Source organism: Mesitornis unicolor, unplaced genomic scaffold (genome assembly GCF_000695765.1).
Source record: "Mesitornis unicolor isolate BGI_N332 unplaced genomic scaffold, ASM69576v1 scaffold20515, whole genome shotgun sequence".
Lineage (NCBI taxonomy): Eukaryota > Metazoa > Chordata > Aves > Mesitornithiformes > Mesitornithidae > Mesitornis > Mesitornis unicolor.
The window spans coordinates 63,411-77,262 of NW_010186425.1; the positions used below are offsets into that span (position 1 = coordinate 63,411).

General features: G+C 39.8%; 1 protein-coding gene across 1 annotated transcript in view; it reads right to left on the reverse strand.

The window, feature by feature from the left end:
- Nucleotides 1–3,596: 3,596 nt before the first annotated feature.
- Nucleotides 3,597–13,852, reverse strand: part of ANO6 (anoctamin 6) — a gene marked incomplete at its 5' end in the record, with an annotated part of 24,936 nt that continues 14,680 nt past the window's right edge. Inside the window, 7 exons of the mRNA XM_010185154.1 lie at nt 3,597–3,803; nt 4,757–4,862; nt 5,303–5,502; nt 10,623–10,828; nt 11,446–11,576; nt 12,924–13,021; nt 13,602–13,771. Coding sequence (XP_010183456.1) covers nt 3,597–3,803; nt 4,757–4,862; nt 5,303–5,502; nt 10,623–10,828; nt 11,446–11,576; nt 12,924–13,021; nt 13,602–13,771 — 1,118 coding nt within the window. The remainder of the gene's footprint in view (nt 3,804–4,756; nt 4,863–5,302; nt 5,503–10,622; nt 10,829–11,445; nt 11,577–12,923; nt 13,022–13,601; nt 13,772–13,852) is intronic.

Genomic DNA, 13,852 nt, shown 5'->3' on the forward strand with positions numbered 1-13,852 from the left:
ATGCCTCCCTCCCCCAGCATTTTGTGTGATGCCCTGCATACAAGCAGAGCACATTTCAGAAGCTGGAGGCAGAGGCTACAGAAATTGCACAGCTTAAGAGATCCGATGATTAAAATGCAATTATTAGACACTCTGTTGGTTTTCCTCTTCTTTCTCTCTCATTTAGAACTGTGCTGTGAATAACACTGTGCATATGTCAAAATGAACTGAATTCTTCATATAACGTCTTCTGAAATTAAATGTTACAGCTACATTAGCAAGAAGCGTGGCACTCCAGAAGCAAATCACTAGAGAAAAAAGTCGATGTTGACCATGTGATGCCCACAGAATACTCACCACTCTCTTCAGCCTAGCTCTGATTTTAGCTTTCTAGAACTAAGTGCCTGTCAGACACCATTAAGTGCATATCTAAAACCTGCCTTCTGGTTTAGTTTAAACCAAAAGGAATCCAGTCCATGTGCCCTGAGACCAGTCTGTGATTGGAAGCACCACCCAGGAAACAGGGACAAGTGGAACACAGTCTTCATCTGAACAAATCCAGTAATGTAGAAATACACCCTATACTGATTAGGATTTTATTACAAGAGGAGCCTGAGTCATAGACATACGAGCTTTGCTGACATAGCATGTTTTGTTAAATCATTCTTTTAAAGGCAAGAATATAAACTCTCATGACATTGAGGACCAACTGCCCCTTTAGGAAATGCTGTCAAGTGATGTAAAAAGAGACAACTGAGAAAGGCCACAGGAACCAAACAAAGACCAGAAAACCAGGCACTCCCAAAAATCAGCCTTAGGCTCTGCCACTGCTCACAGTGTGACCCCAGGCAAGGCACTTAATTCCTTTGTTTCCTAGTCTCTTCACCTCTCAAAGAGGGCAATAAAAACTCCCTTAAGACCAAACAATTACCTGAAATGGTCCATTCGGTGCTAGTTGTTGTGGTTTTTTGTTTGGTTTTTTTTTTTGGGGGGAGGGGTGGGTTGTTTTGATGGTTTTACCACAGGATGCTTCCTTGCCTGCCCAAGTCCTCTGACACCGCACCTGAAAGGGTGTTTAAGACACATTGTCATTGTCATCACTAATGGGGATATAAAAACAGTAACTCAGGTTATCACAACTGCAGATGAGGGAAGCCAAGCAAGGATCTGACTGGCCTTTCTAACCAAACTCATAGGAAAATCCTGAATACTTCAATAAAGTTATTCCATGAAACAGTCTTTTGGACAAAATTTTGTTTTCAACAAAGTCTGATATACTACACAGTGACAGGACTAGAGGCAGTGGGCACAAACTGAAACACAGGAGGTTCCTTCTGAACAACAGTAAACACTTTTCTACTGTAAGAGTGACTGAGCACTGGCACAGATTACCCAAGCAGGTTGTGAAGTTTCCATCCTTGGAGATATTCAAAAACTGTCTGAACACTGTCCTGGGCCACCTACAAGTAGCCCTGCCTGAGCTGGGGGCTGGACCAGACGACCTCTGGAGGTCCCTTCCAACTGCATCCTATAATTCAGGGAAAAGGTCAAACCAGTACTGAAGGGAGATATTTTCATAAGAAATTCTGTCTTGTTTAGAAACTTCTGAGTGCTTGTCTATCCCTCTACCCAATTTATATTTGATTAAAGACTTGTCATGAGTCTGACTGGAAATCAAAACAAAGGGCAAATGGTAGCATTCCCAGTGCAAAAAGCACTGGTTCCATTGCTGCTCTGGTTGACTCATTTATCATTACAGTCTATCTTGTTTTTCTGTCCTGCATCTTTTTTGTCTTTAGGTGGTATCCACAGCAAATTTTCTGGACATTATAATAAGTGAGCTTTGGTCCTTCAGTGTCAGAAACACAAGTGGTTCTCTGGAACCTGTGAATTTTTCTTTCCATTTTCCTTGATTTCTGAGCCAAGGTTTCCTCTCACATTCTTCCATGCAATCGTTCTGCAAAGTCTTACTGAGTGAAACCTTGTGTTTCATGGCTGCTGAAAGGACTCTCATCATGGGCTACCTCTTCTGGTTTAAATGTTGCCATTTCAAAGGATGAGCTTGAGGTACACAGCAGTCAGCATTTGGAAGTTTTGCTACAAAATTCAGATGTTTGATTACTTCTGACTATTAATAGGATAAAATACATCTTATAAATGCTACTTAGTTTCTGCAAGTTAACTTTTTAATATGAAAAAAATTAATAATCTGCCTAACATTTCTGCATCTGTATTACATGTAAGAAGATTACAAAACTACAAAATGAAGAGTAAACACCTGGTTTACAAAGTACAGGCACACTTCTGCTTTTTTAACAAGATTTTGGTTTTCAGAACTTGTAGAAATTGGTCCACTAAAATTGTTAAAAGATAAAGCAAGTTCATAACCTGGAATATCACTGCTGCAGACACAAAGCTGGGCTCTAAATAGATGCTTAATCTGTAATTCAGTAACACCCAGTTTGCAACTGAGGCCAAAATAGCCAAGCAGATCTGCAGCCTAATTTGAAGATGACTGATGGCTGTTGCATGTGCATTCATGCCTCTAACGTCCTTCCTACTTATTTAAAGCTTCATAACATGGTTAAGGCATATTAAATGGCTTATTCCAATTCCAGTTTCAATAGATTCATGGTCTTGTCAGGATTCACTTTATCACGCAATGTTGTATCACAACAGGTCCAGCTGCTCATTCTTCCCAGGTGGAAATCTATCAAGGAAGAGCACGGTGCCTCTGGTGTGGGAGACATAGAAAAGACAGCCCTCCAGAAATATTGATTTAGTACGTGAAAAGACTTTTAACATTCATTACTGTTACAGGTAGGAGACCTTCAAGGCTATGGTCATTCTGAGAGGAACAGGCAAGTGCACTAATGAAAGTACATTGACTGGGGAAAGATAAAACGCCTGAGTTTTCCACTCACTCGGAGTGCTGTAAAGTCAGTTTGTATGCATTGATTTCAAAGGCAATTTTCCTGTTTACACAGAGAATGATGAACAGGATGGGCTTACAGTCCTGCTGCTTCTTGTGATCCAAGTCCATGATTAATTGAAATATCTTGTTATCCATTTAAGTCTCAGTATGCATAGCTAATTCAGTGTAGCACACAACAGCGCTTAGTATGTCAATTCAAACGGCTTGACAACATGATTTTGAGTTGTATTTTCCTTCTCTTTCCTTCATGTTTTGGCTTTTCCTCTTCACTTTATAGTTGGGGTTTGCTTTAGCAAGTAATCAAAGCTCCTTCAGAAGATGTGATGGTATCCCTACAAATCATTCTTGTTCTTAAGGTTTTATTCAAGTCAAACAAGAGATCTAATAGCTGATGCCTAAACGAAGTGGAAAGCACTTTATGTATTTGAGAATTAATCTGCATTGCCATAAGATGATAAATAATTTTATCGTCACATGTTAAAAAAATACGTCCTTCTAAAGCTGTTAAAAAATTGGTAGCTCTTATCTGAGTTGCAGTGGTTGCATTTGTCCAATGTAAATGAGCAGGTAACAGTTGCAGGAAACAATGTTTAGTAAAGAATTAATCCAGAGTGATTAGCTATTGGTAATATCTGGACACATATAAGTTGGATAAATACTGTTATTCCATGTAAAAAAGTACTTATTCAGCTTTAGGTCGGAAAGTACTGTCTACTCCTTTGATAATTTTGTCGGCTATTTTCCCCATGTTTTTTTTCACAACTTTGAAATCGTTCTCATGCAAGAGTTTCTGTGTTAGGTACTTCTCTCGTTTAACCTTGCTCTTGGTCTTCTGTGATACATCCGGAATGACGTATGAAATAATAAACTTCACAAAGTATATGACATGCTGGGGAACGTGAAAATGAAAAAATGTCAGTCAGGCTGAACAGGATGTTACTACTACTACTACTACTACTACTATTATTAACGAAACATCACATTATCTCTTAAGACTCTGAGCTGGTTCTGTACCAGTATCTATCACAGTGGAACAGTATTTGAAAAAGCAGATGTGACTAATGAGTAGTAACTGTCTGATAAGCAAGAATTTCTGATTTCCTGATTCTGATTTTACCAAGGACTTCTCTGCCTGCTTTGAGGGAACCCTGGTACCCAGAGTTTCCCCCTCCAGCCCCCCATGGAAATATTGGTTACAGTTTCTTCTGAAATTGTTCTAGGTTTGTTCAGATGACTCTGGGGCAATAGACTATTCTCTGCTATGGAAATGCTGATCTAACCAGTTGCATGTTTCTGTTTACTTCAGTAGTCATTTATAAGTACATTTTATAATGAAATAATACCTAATATTCCTCTCCCTTCATCTTGGACTGACTCCCATCATTCATAAGCCCAGATTGTAGTTGCAGAGGAAGGAGAATTGCTTTTTGCTGCTCATCTAGAGACTCGCCTCTTGCAGTGACTGTCTTTATACACTTTACTCTGCTAGTGCACATGTGTTAACTATATGTATTCATGAGGCCGTGCACAAACTTTCTCTAAGTATATGCAAAAATATTTTCGGTGTATCTGTCCCTTCTACTTCTGACACCAAAATGAATTTTACAGCTGTTGGGAAAAGAAACTGCAAACATGTGGACGAACCCTTTGCTGGTGTCGTGACTTCAGAGACTTCTTTTTCTAATGGTGCTATACTTTATTTACATCTCCCAAGCCCTTGCCCTTACTAGCACACATTGCTAGCTATGACAGGTGTGCCTGGACAGGAGATCTTTGAAGGATTTTCTGCATGGAGGAAAGTGCAAGTTTAAATAAGTAATGCTTAAAATCCTGTACACTTACCTCCATGACAATGATGAAAGCCAGCTTGGCTGCGATGACGTGCCAGTAGTATATGTTATGCTCATATTGGTGCTGGTGACCAGGAGGGTAGCGGAGATCCCGGTATCTGAAGGCAATGTAGCAAAGTCAGGAACAGGCATCTCTGGCATCGTTGCAGTAAGGCACTGTGGCCAGAGGATGGAGCAAGACACGTCCCTGCTTCATCCATCCAGGAACAGTTAACTGCATGTTAACTGCAGCAATGACTAAACTTCACATCTGCAGCTATACTGGGCTGAAATGTCAACGTTTTTGCCACTGTATTAATAATTTCTTGTATAGCTTTTAAAGTGCTTTTTTAAAAGTCTATAAATTATGAGAAAACCAAAATAAAGTAAGCATTTTCTGAGTAGCAGTAACTTCTAGGTGAATACTTCCACTCAGTTCTGACATTCAAAATATGCTGGCTTTTACTGTGTTTTAACATTTCTCACTGGATATTGTTAACCGAATCAGATTATTTAGATATTAAAATAATATGGAAAAGAATGGTTATTTGACACTTGCCTGCATGTGGTTTGATTCCCAAACCAAGGGGAAAATGGCTTGCTTGCATTCTTGAAGTCTGATATATTGAAGACAGAAAGTGTACTGTTTATATACCCTTTCATAGTGTGACTGCTGTGACTCCCATAAGGAGGGACCGAAAAGGACCAGTAATAAACCAGACGAGGAATCATGTCGGATGTAAAAGCAATTATCATAGCCTGCATTTAAGAAAAAAAAGACAAAAAAGCAGAGCAATGTTTAAGAAAAAAAGCCTTAATAGGCATGGCTTTGTCATATACTTAGTATTGCAAAAGTTACAGTATGAGCTAAAAATAGAAAATATGTGCTTTTCCAGTCAGTAGTTGCCTCTGTAAATGAGAACGTAGTTACTCATGGGCATAAAACAATCTTTCCGAAATGTGCACACTGTATGGTTTTTAAATTACTCCAGCTTTGCTGGATGCCTTAACAAGTTATACTATCATACACTTTTTTCCTTATAGACATGCAGTGGATGTCAGCAGCCAAACTCACCTTAAAGTACTCTAACGTAACCTTCAGCAAAAGTGCCTGCTATCAGATGTACTTATGAGATGCTTAAAGAAATCCTGCCTGATGAATCTAATGAAAACAACGGAAAAGTCCTTCAGTAATAGAAAATTAAATTTCGCCAAGAACCCAGAGTTTTCAGTAAAGGAATTAAACAAATTATATATATATATAGCCGATCCATCTCTGACCCTAGAAACATCTGACTCTCTGAGGTGCTAGCCACCCCAAATTCATCCTGGCAGTTGTTGCCTTATAACTTTCAGAGTCAGTACATGTGGAAACTGCTCTTGATGCCAAGATAATTTTTTTAGAAGGAGCTGCATAGCACTGTTTTACATATGACGTGACCATTTGTTTTTATCTTGCTCCCAAGAGAGTCCCTGTCTTACTCAGTCTGCTAGTCACAAACTGGCTAGGAAATTGGATCCATGGGTTTGTTGTGGGAAGTCTTTTCTAAACTCATTAACTTCCCAAAGCATCCTATTCTGGAGGACAGGTTAATTATGTTTAATCCAATCCCCTCCTCTGCTATTGCAAATTCAGTAGTTTTCCCTGTGAGGAAACTTTCAACTGGCAAGATGTGCGGCTGAGTGCCTAGCAAGGGGCTGCCTGGACAAATCTTCAGGTGGCCAGCACCTGGGAAGGAGTGATGTGCTGCACTCCAGGGCTGAAAGAGAAGTACCATGGCAGGAGAAAAAACACTTGACAACACGGATGGAAAGAACCAGGGCAGAGACATTGAGGAGAAAGCTGTGAAGTAGGGGTCTAATGAGATCAGAAAGAGGGAAGGATAGGCAGAGATATATTAAAGGGGCAGAAAAAAGCTGCAAGAAAGGTATGGGATAGAGGAAGGGGCAAAGTTAAGAAGCAGCAGTGGGTACCAGAGGAGCATAATACTAGTTAATATCTGTATTTTATTCTCATTCATGCCAGCCTGTGATTCATGCAGTCTGCATTTCCTTATGGGAACTGCAGAGGTGGGGAAAAAAATGCCCACATTTGTGCAGCATTCCCAGCAAGAGAACCCCAACCTGAGGAGGTATTTGTAACAGCTGAAAAAAAGGGAAGGAGAGAGAGGAGAAAGGTAAAAAAAAAAAATTTTAAAAAAATGCAGACATCTCTTCTACAGTTCCTCAAACCACACTTTGGTGGCAGTGCTAGCGAAAACAACCACCCTCCCTCCTGCCTGTGACCCTAGGAGTTCACTTCGGTATCGGTGCAGCTGTGCAGCAGATCAGACCATGGCACTGATCTCGTGGGCAACCCCATCCGGATCAACTCGCTCATCTGGTTCCTCGTGTGTCGGTCAAAACGCTGGTGCCAGCACAACATGAGAGACAGCAATACGGGGAAAAGACGAGGAAGTAAAAGGGCACAGGCATGGAGGTGAAGAGGGTCAAGACCCACCCCACCTCAAGTAGCACCACTGCCAAATGATGAACACTGTCTTAATGTCTTACCTTTTGCATTGGCTTACGTTGAAGCACCTGACAAGCTACACTTTAGCTAAGACAAATGTTAAAGAAAAAAGACTTAAGATTGAGATTGTGGTCCAAAATCTATATTTGTTTCTCCAGAAAACTGTTACAATTTAGTTCAGTTGAGAGAAAGTTAATTTGTCTGATGAGAAAGAAAAGGGAGGTGTCCTAAGAATAAAATAAACTAATTTAAAATTTTCAAGGATAATTTTGGTATTTGTACTGTACTCTGGCTTAAATCATGTGTAGTTGGCATGCACTTTTAAAAACTGTTTTTAAGTATTACATGTCAGTGTGCAATGAAGTGAAAATTATGTGTTGTTTATATTTACATGCAGAGTAGGTGTTTTTGGCAGACAAGAAATACATATTACTATGTCTTGCAGTTGCAGGGAGAAGACCTCACACCTAAATTACTCTGTTTTTAACTGAAGTACAAACACAGAAAAAGTTTTAGTTAAATATAATTTCTTTTTGTGAATTAGCTCATCCAGTCAGATCAAAAATGAACTAATAGTAACTGAAGAGTAAGGCAAAAAAATCCCTTCCCCATTGGACCAAATGAGTTTGGTGCTGCTTCTGTGTATCACTTAGAAAGATGCTGGAATATGGTATTTACACAACATCGTACTTGCTCTTACTGATTTTTTTTTTCCCAAGGCCCCAGGTCTCTCATCATCCTAAATCTGAAGCCTGTCCCACTCTCCTCCCTCTGTCAGAATGATCTCCAGATGTGCTCCAGAGAGCTGCAAGGACAGAAATATGAAATCTAATCCTGCAGCATCCTCTAAAGGAAAAAGTTTTTTTTCTCCTGAATTATGGCCTGCATTTTAGAGTATTCCACTGAAGAACTACAAACAAATAGCACATTCTCTACTTCCCAAGCTTTGCTGCACACAGTTTTCCATTTATACCATAACTAATTAAAATCAGTCTTCAAATTAACAACAGGTTCCTATCATGCAACAGTAAGTCCAGTGCCTGAGTGACAAGCCAAAAAACTGGTAGTTTCATGCAAAAGTTGCTTGCAAGTTACTAGCAAGTGTTACAAAGATAATGCGTGAAGAAGATGATACACTACCCAAGTCAAATTGGCTGTTAAAAGTCTCACAGAAGAGAAGAAACAGCTCCTGAGTACTAACGAAAAATTGAGGCAAGGATGGTAAAGAAAAGACTGGTCACCTATACTAAGTCCTGGATGTCAAACAAGAAGGAAACCATACTTCAAGGAAGAAAATTGCTTCTAGTATTTGCTCTAGTACATGGCTTTATAACCTATACTTCATCAGCAAGAAATACTGATCTCTTTGAGGTCCTTACAACACCTGCAGCAGGGCCTTTGGAACGTGACAGGCTTGTGCCACTTGCATGCTGGTAGTCCCACCGATGTCCCTGGCAAATGCACTAAATTCACACTGACATTAACTGTGTCTAATGTGTGAGACCTCCTCACAGTCATGTGAACATCGGAATTGAATGCCTGTCAAAGAAGACAGAGAGTTAAAAGCAAGCTGTAAATATAATTTTGCATATTGAGGACCCCATGTTTCCAGCAATGCCTTGAGGGGTGTAGCATGTAAGAAGGAATTTGGAGTGAAAAAAGTTGTGAAGCTCAGATTAGCCTCAGGTGGGCTGTGACTGGGTAGTGACAGACACCTGTTGCTGGGTCATTTTTCTGCAGAAAGCAGGACATGAGTATGTTCCTAACAGAGGCCTATGCATGTCTGAGTCACCATAAGGTCACCAAAGCCACTTTAATTCTGTCCTCAGTATCGTAAGGACTATGACTAAGATAGTTTTAATAATATTTTAAAGTAGTCTTAAGATGTCTATCCAACTTTTTATTTCATAATGGTATTACAAAAGCCAGTTGGAAAGACAGTTGGCTTATCCAATAGCGTAACATAATTTTTTCTCTTCTAGGGCACAAGAAACTTTACCTTTTATTTTGTAAATTTTCTAGCAGCATAGTTCAAAAGAAGGTATTGATGCACCGATGATGTTCCCTATACTTCTAGCCATGCTTCGTCTGGGAATCTGCGTTATCTACTAGGATTTGCTTAATTTGCTGGGAGATTTATCATTAACAATTTTCTGCACAAATGCTAAACCAAAAAAGTCCAAAAGTATCTCCCGTGTCACCTGACATTTTGAGAGCTCTGAACATCTGTTACCAAAAGTTGCATTGCATTTGTTTTAAGTTTTAACACCAGATTTACTAGTGGGCCTTTGATGTTTCACACGCCTATGAAACAGCTGGGTTTATGTTTGGCTTGCCTCAGCAGAGCCGAGTGAAACAGCTGGAGCAGATGCTTGAGCTTGGCATCTGTCTCCCAGATTCTCCTGCAAATTTCCCACCCTCAAGTTCCATTTTTCCTTGCATCATTTCTCTGTGTTCAATTCTCTGTCTTTGTGTTCTTCTGAGTCTCCTCCGTACATCCTAGCTATATTTAACATACCTGTTGAATTTCTGTAGTGCAAAATAAAGTTCTGAACAATAACAGTGGCCATTTTGGAAGGCCTTCGAATGCCTGAAAATACATCTCATAGCTGGGTCTGGCATAGAAGGTGCCTACGATAGCAGAAAATAAGTTTATGCCCTTATTTAAATTTGAATTGCTCATTGTTAGGAGTATATGCATCAGGGAAAAAAGCTAAATATTTTAAAGAAACTATTATAAAATTAATTTTAAATCCAACTGAAAACCAGATTAATTTGCAAATTCTCAGAAAATTCATTCTGGTCTCAAAAGGTAAGTGCTGCAATTTTAAGCACACGTACTTTTAAGCACACAAGAAAGAAGCTGAATTTTTGTTTTAAGTGAAAAATTCCTCAAAGCCAAATTCAAATATGAAGGCATTAATCATAGGCAACTGTAACAATCAGAAACAACAATCAATTTTAACAGCTAAACTCTAAGCTATTTTTTTAAAAAATCATGCATTTAGCTGCAGAGAGTCCAAAAAGATTTCTGTACTATGCACTATAATTTTAGGAAAGATGTGCTATAATCTTCATATGTAACAGATTTTTTCTGAAGACTCTAGCAACTCTACATAAAATTTACTTTCTTTAGATGGAATGTTTTAGACAGCAGCTATATTCTGTTTCCAAAACATCTGAAAAATAACTGAGAACCTAATTCACAGGGCCAAAGTCTTAGGGGATTGATGCTCGTAATTAATTGAGAATCATTTAAGTGCTCTGCTGGTAGCCTGGTGTGATATACATTGCCACGTGTGGCATTTGGCCATAGCACTTGCAGTGAAGGCATTTTACCTTTCCCAGCTGTTGGCCTAGTACTTACATTGGTGACCACGGCCAGGATGGCTATGCCTTGCAGGATGGGCTGCCAGGCGCCGATGTCTTGGGCCTTCTGTGGAACCATGCGCCTGAACTGTGTCGTCAGCTTCCATGCATCCAACCGGATTTCCAACATGTTGTTGATAAGAGCCAGGAGAGGGGCCAGGGGGAACGATGCCACAAACAGAGTGACAAAGCCAAACTGTATAACTGTCAAAGGGAGAGATTACAACATCGATGAGGCTTTCAGTTACTGGAGTGAAATTACTTACTCATACTATATGAGCATGTATGCTCTATATACTTCAACTGTGGGGGAGAGAGAGAAGAAAGGGCAAGCCGAATTCCTAGTGAATCCCGTGTTCAGCCAATGTCAATATGAGGAGATAGGAGCACAACACTACTGAAAAAACCTACTTGGTGGAGGGGACAGTGACAAGTACACTGACCATGCTGTGACAGAATGGATGGTGGCAACAAATCAGAGACCTGCCACCTCCCAGGAGACCAGCATCAAGTCCGAGTGACTGCACAGCACCAGAGTGTGGCAGTGGGCTGCTTTCTGGATGCATTTCTTAGAGAATGGGGCAAAGAAGCAGCAGTACTCCTCCTCGTACAGTCATGTGTTCTTTCCTAGTTATAAATGGGATTGAGGCTTAGCTGCTTAATAAAAGCTCGCAAAATTATCTATAATGGCTCATCAAAACTTGTCTTGGAAAACATTCATGTTTCCTCTGTCTATAAACTTACTAAGCATTACTTGTATTTTCTTTAGAGCATGTTTGTACCCAGCAGTGATAGCAAATCTGAACTAAACTGCCACTTACCCATTTCAAGATACTCATAAAACAGTCCAAGTTTTCCAACGGGCTGCAGGTGGTAGTCCTGTTCCCAGCGTGGAACAGCTTTTTCTGATCTAGCAGCTGCACAGTATCTTCCAATTAGATTCTTAACCCAACTATCAGCCAGGGAGAAGAAGACCACTAACATTGGTAAAATAGCTTTAAAAGTTCAGTAAATGGAAAAAAATGACATTTGTGTTGTTATAGCTTTGAACAGTGGATTTAGTTATTATCAAATTGCTGAAAACTTCCTTTCAGGCCTGAGTATAATCTCCCGATGCCTTATCCAGAAAGCAGTTACTGATAACCATAAATAAGAGTGTAAAAAGGGAATATATCAAAATCGTAGTGATTTATACTTAAGTTGTACAAGTGAATGACAGCATAAAATTCAAGGTACCAAAAATCAAGTTAAATGTAGGCCTGCGGTTAGACAGATGAATTCCTTATGATCACAAAATTCACAGAATCATACAAAGGTTGAGGTTGGAAGGCACCTCTGGAGGCCATCTGGTCCAAGCCCTCCTTGCACAGGCAGGGCCACCTAGTGCAGGATGCCCAGGACCCTGCCCAGAAAGCTTCTGAATATCTCCAAGGATGGAGACTGCACAACCTTCCTGGGAAACCTGTGACAGTGCTCAGTCACTTTCACAATAAAAAGGTGTTTTCTTGTGTGGGATGGGTCTACAGATCCTTCCTGCAACAAGCAGCATATATGAAATTGGGGTCTGGAGGGAAAACACCTCAGCAGAGCACCTTAGCCTCAACCCTACACAGTATTTATGACACACTTTGAAGTGGGGTCACTGTGCAGCAAAGGAGCATAGTTTGTGAGCTTGTAAGAACCACAGCTAGAGGGAACATAAAGCCATGGGCTGGTGCTTATGACATTCAGGAGGGCATGAGCAAAGTGGGAGTTCCCTGCTCCAAGCAACATAACAGCCACTGATCAGCATAAAATAAAGAATGGGTCCTGGGAGCAGGAACAGAGTCCTGAATAGTATCTTAACCGAAATTAAATGAAAGGCATTTGCGTTTAGCACTTTGCTTATTGTTTACATTAAAACATAACCCTCCAGGGAAGTCAAGTATGACCGTAAAACTAAATTACTTAAATTAATAACTTATGAATGTTTTTAAAAGTCCAACGTATAACAAATTAGTATTAAGAAACAGTATTTAGTTTTAACATTTTCAGGGCTTCTATTGCCTTTTATGTATCTAACTTGAAACACATTGAGACTTACTTGTAGAGAAAGGAAGCATTTCTGATTAGAACTAAAATCAGCTACCAGAAAATATCCAAGCTGTCTAAAAAGGACCCAAAAGACTAGTCTTATTCTTTTACGAATAAGCATACAATATGCTTCTATTAAATTTAGTGACTGAATGTCTGAACTCATCAAGCAAAAGCAGTATCTTTCAAGTATGAAAGAGCAGATTACTTAATCATTTGAACTTACGGAAGAAGCACTTCTTGAATATTGTTCCAGATTGCTTTACCTCCTACTATGATGGCAAGCTGAGTTGTGAGTTCGAGGAGACATCCGCCTGGATCACACTGAAGGTTAGAAGACACATAAAAGACTTCTGAATTTGGGTAACTTTTCAGGCATGAATGAAGCATTAAGAATTATGTATTCCTGTTTTATTATGATAACATTTCTTAAAGCAATCCAAGAAGACTATTTAGGCAAACCTTTCCAATAAAGCATGTAAAAGCCAATTCCAGGCCGCATATGGTCACATGTGGCAGGTTGACAGGACATCAGTGAAAGAGTGAAATCCCAGGTTAAGTCATCAGCTTTGCACCGTGCTGTCACCACGTGAGGGTCACCCAGCAGAACAGGAATGCTTCTACACATACTCTCTCTTTGCCCTCTGTGCTGATTCACAGGTTGTTGGAGCACAGGAAAATAAGCTTGTCTGGGTATGCATAATACATTTCTAAGCCCAACTGGTCTTGTGTCATATTCATTTATGCTAAGGGTTGCTAAGGAGCCAACTGACTTGAGAGGTAGTCGCTTTTTGAACCTTCATGTTAACTAAGTTCAACTATGTTATACACTCCTAACTGCAGCAGAATACCTGGGCTAATGACTCCTGCCGTTTAAAAACAAAATACTGTCATGTGTTCTTACCTCTTCATTGCGATACTTTCCTAGCCAATAAACTGGATTTCCAGGATGACCTACAAATTTACCCTTAAAGAAGGCTATGTAGAAGCACGAGGAATAGTAGTTGACAAACTGGAACAAGAACATCTTTGTGGTCAGACTGTTTTCGTAATCGGTCTGTGTCCTTGGAAGCTCTGCAATTAAAAAAAACAGAATTTTTTTTTAAATAAAGCCAACCTACAAGTAACTTACAAGCTGTTTTAGAGCCTCAGCAG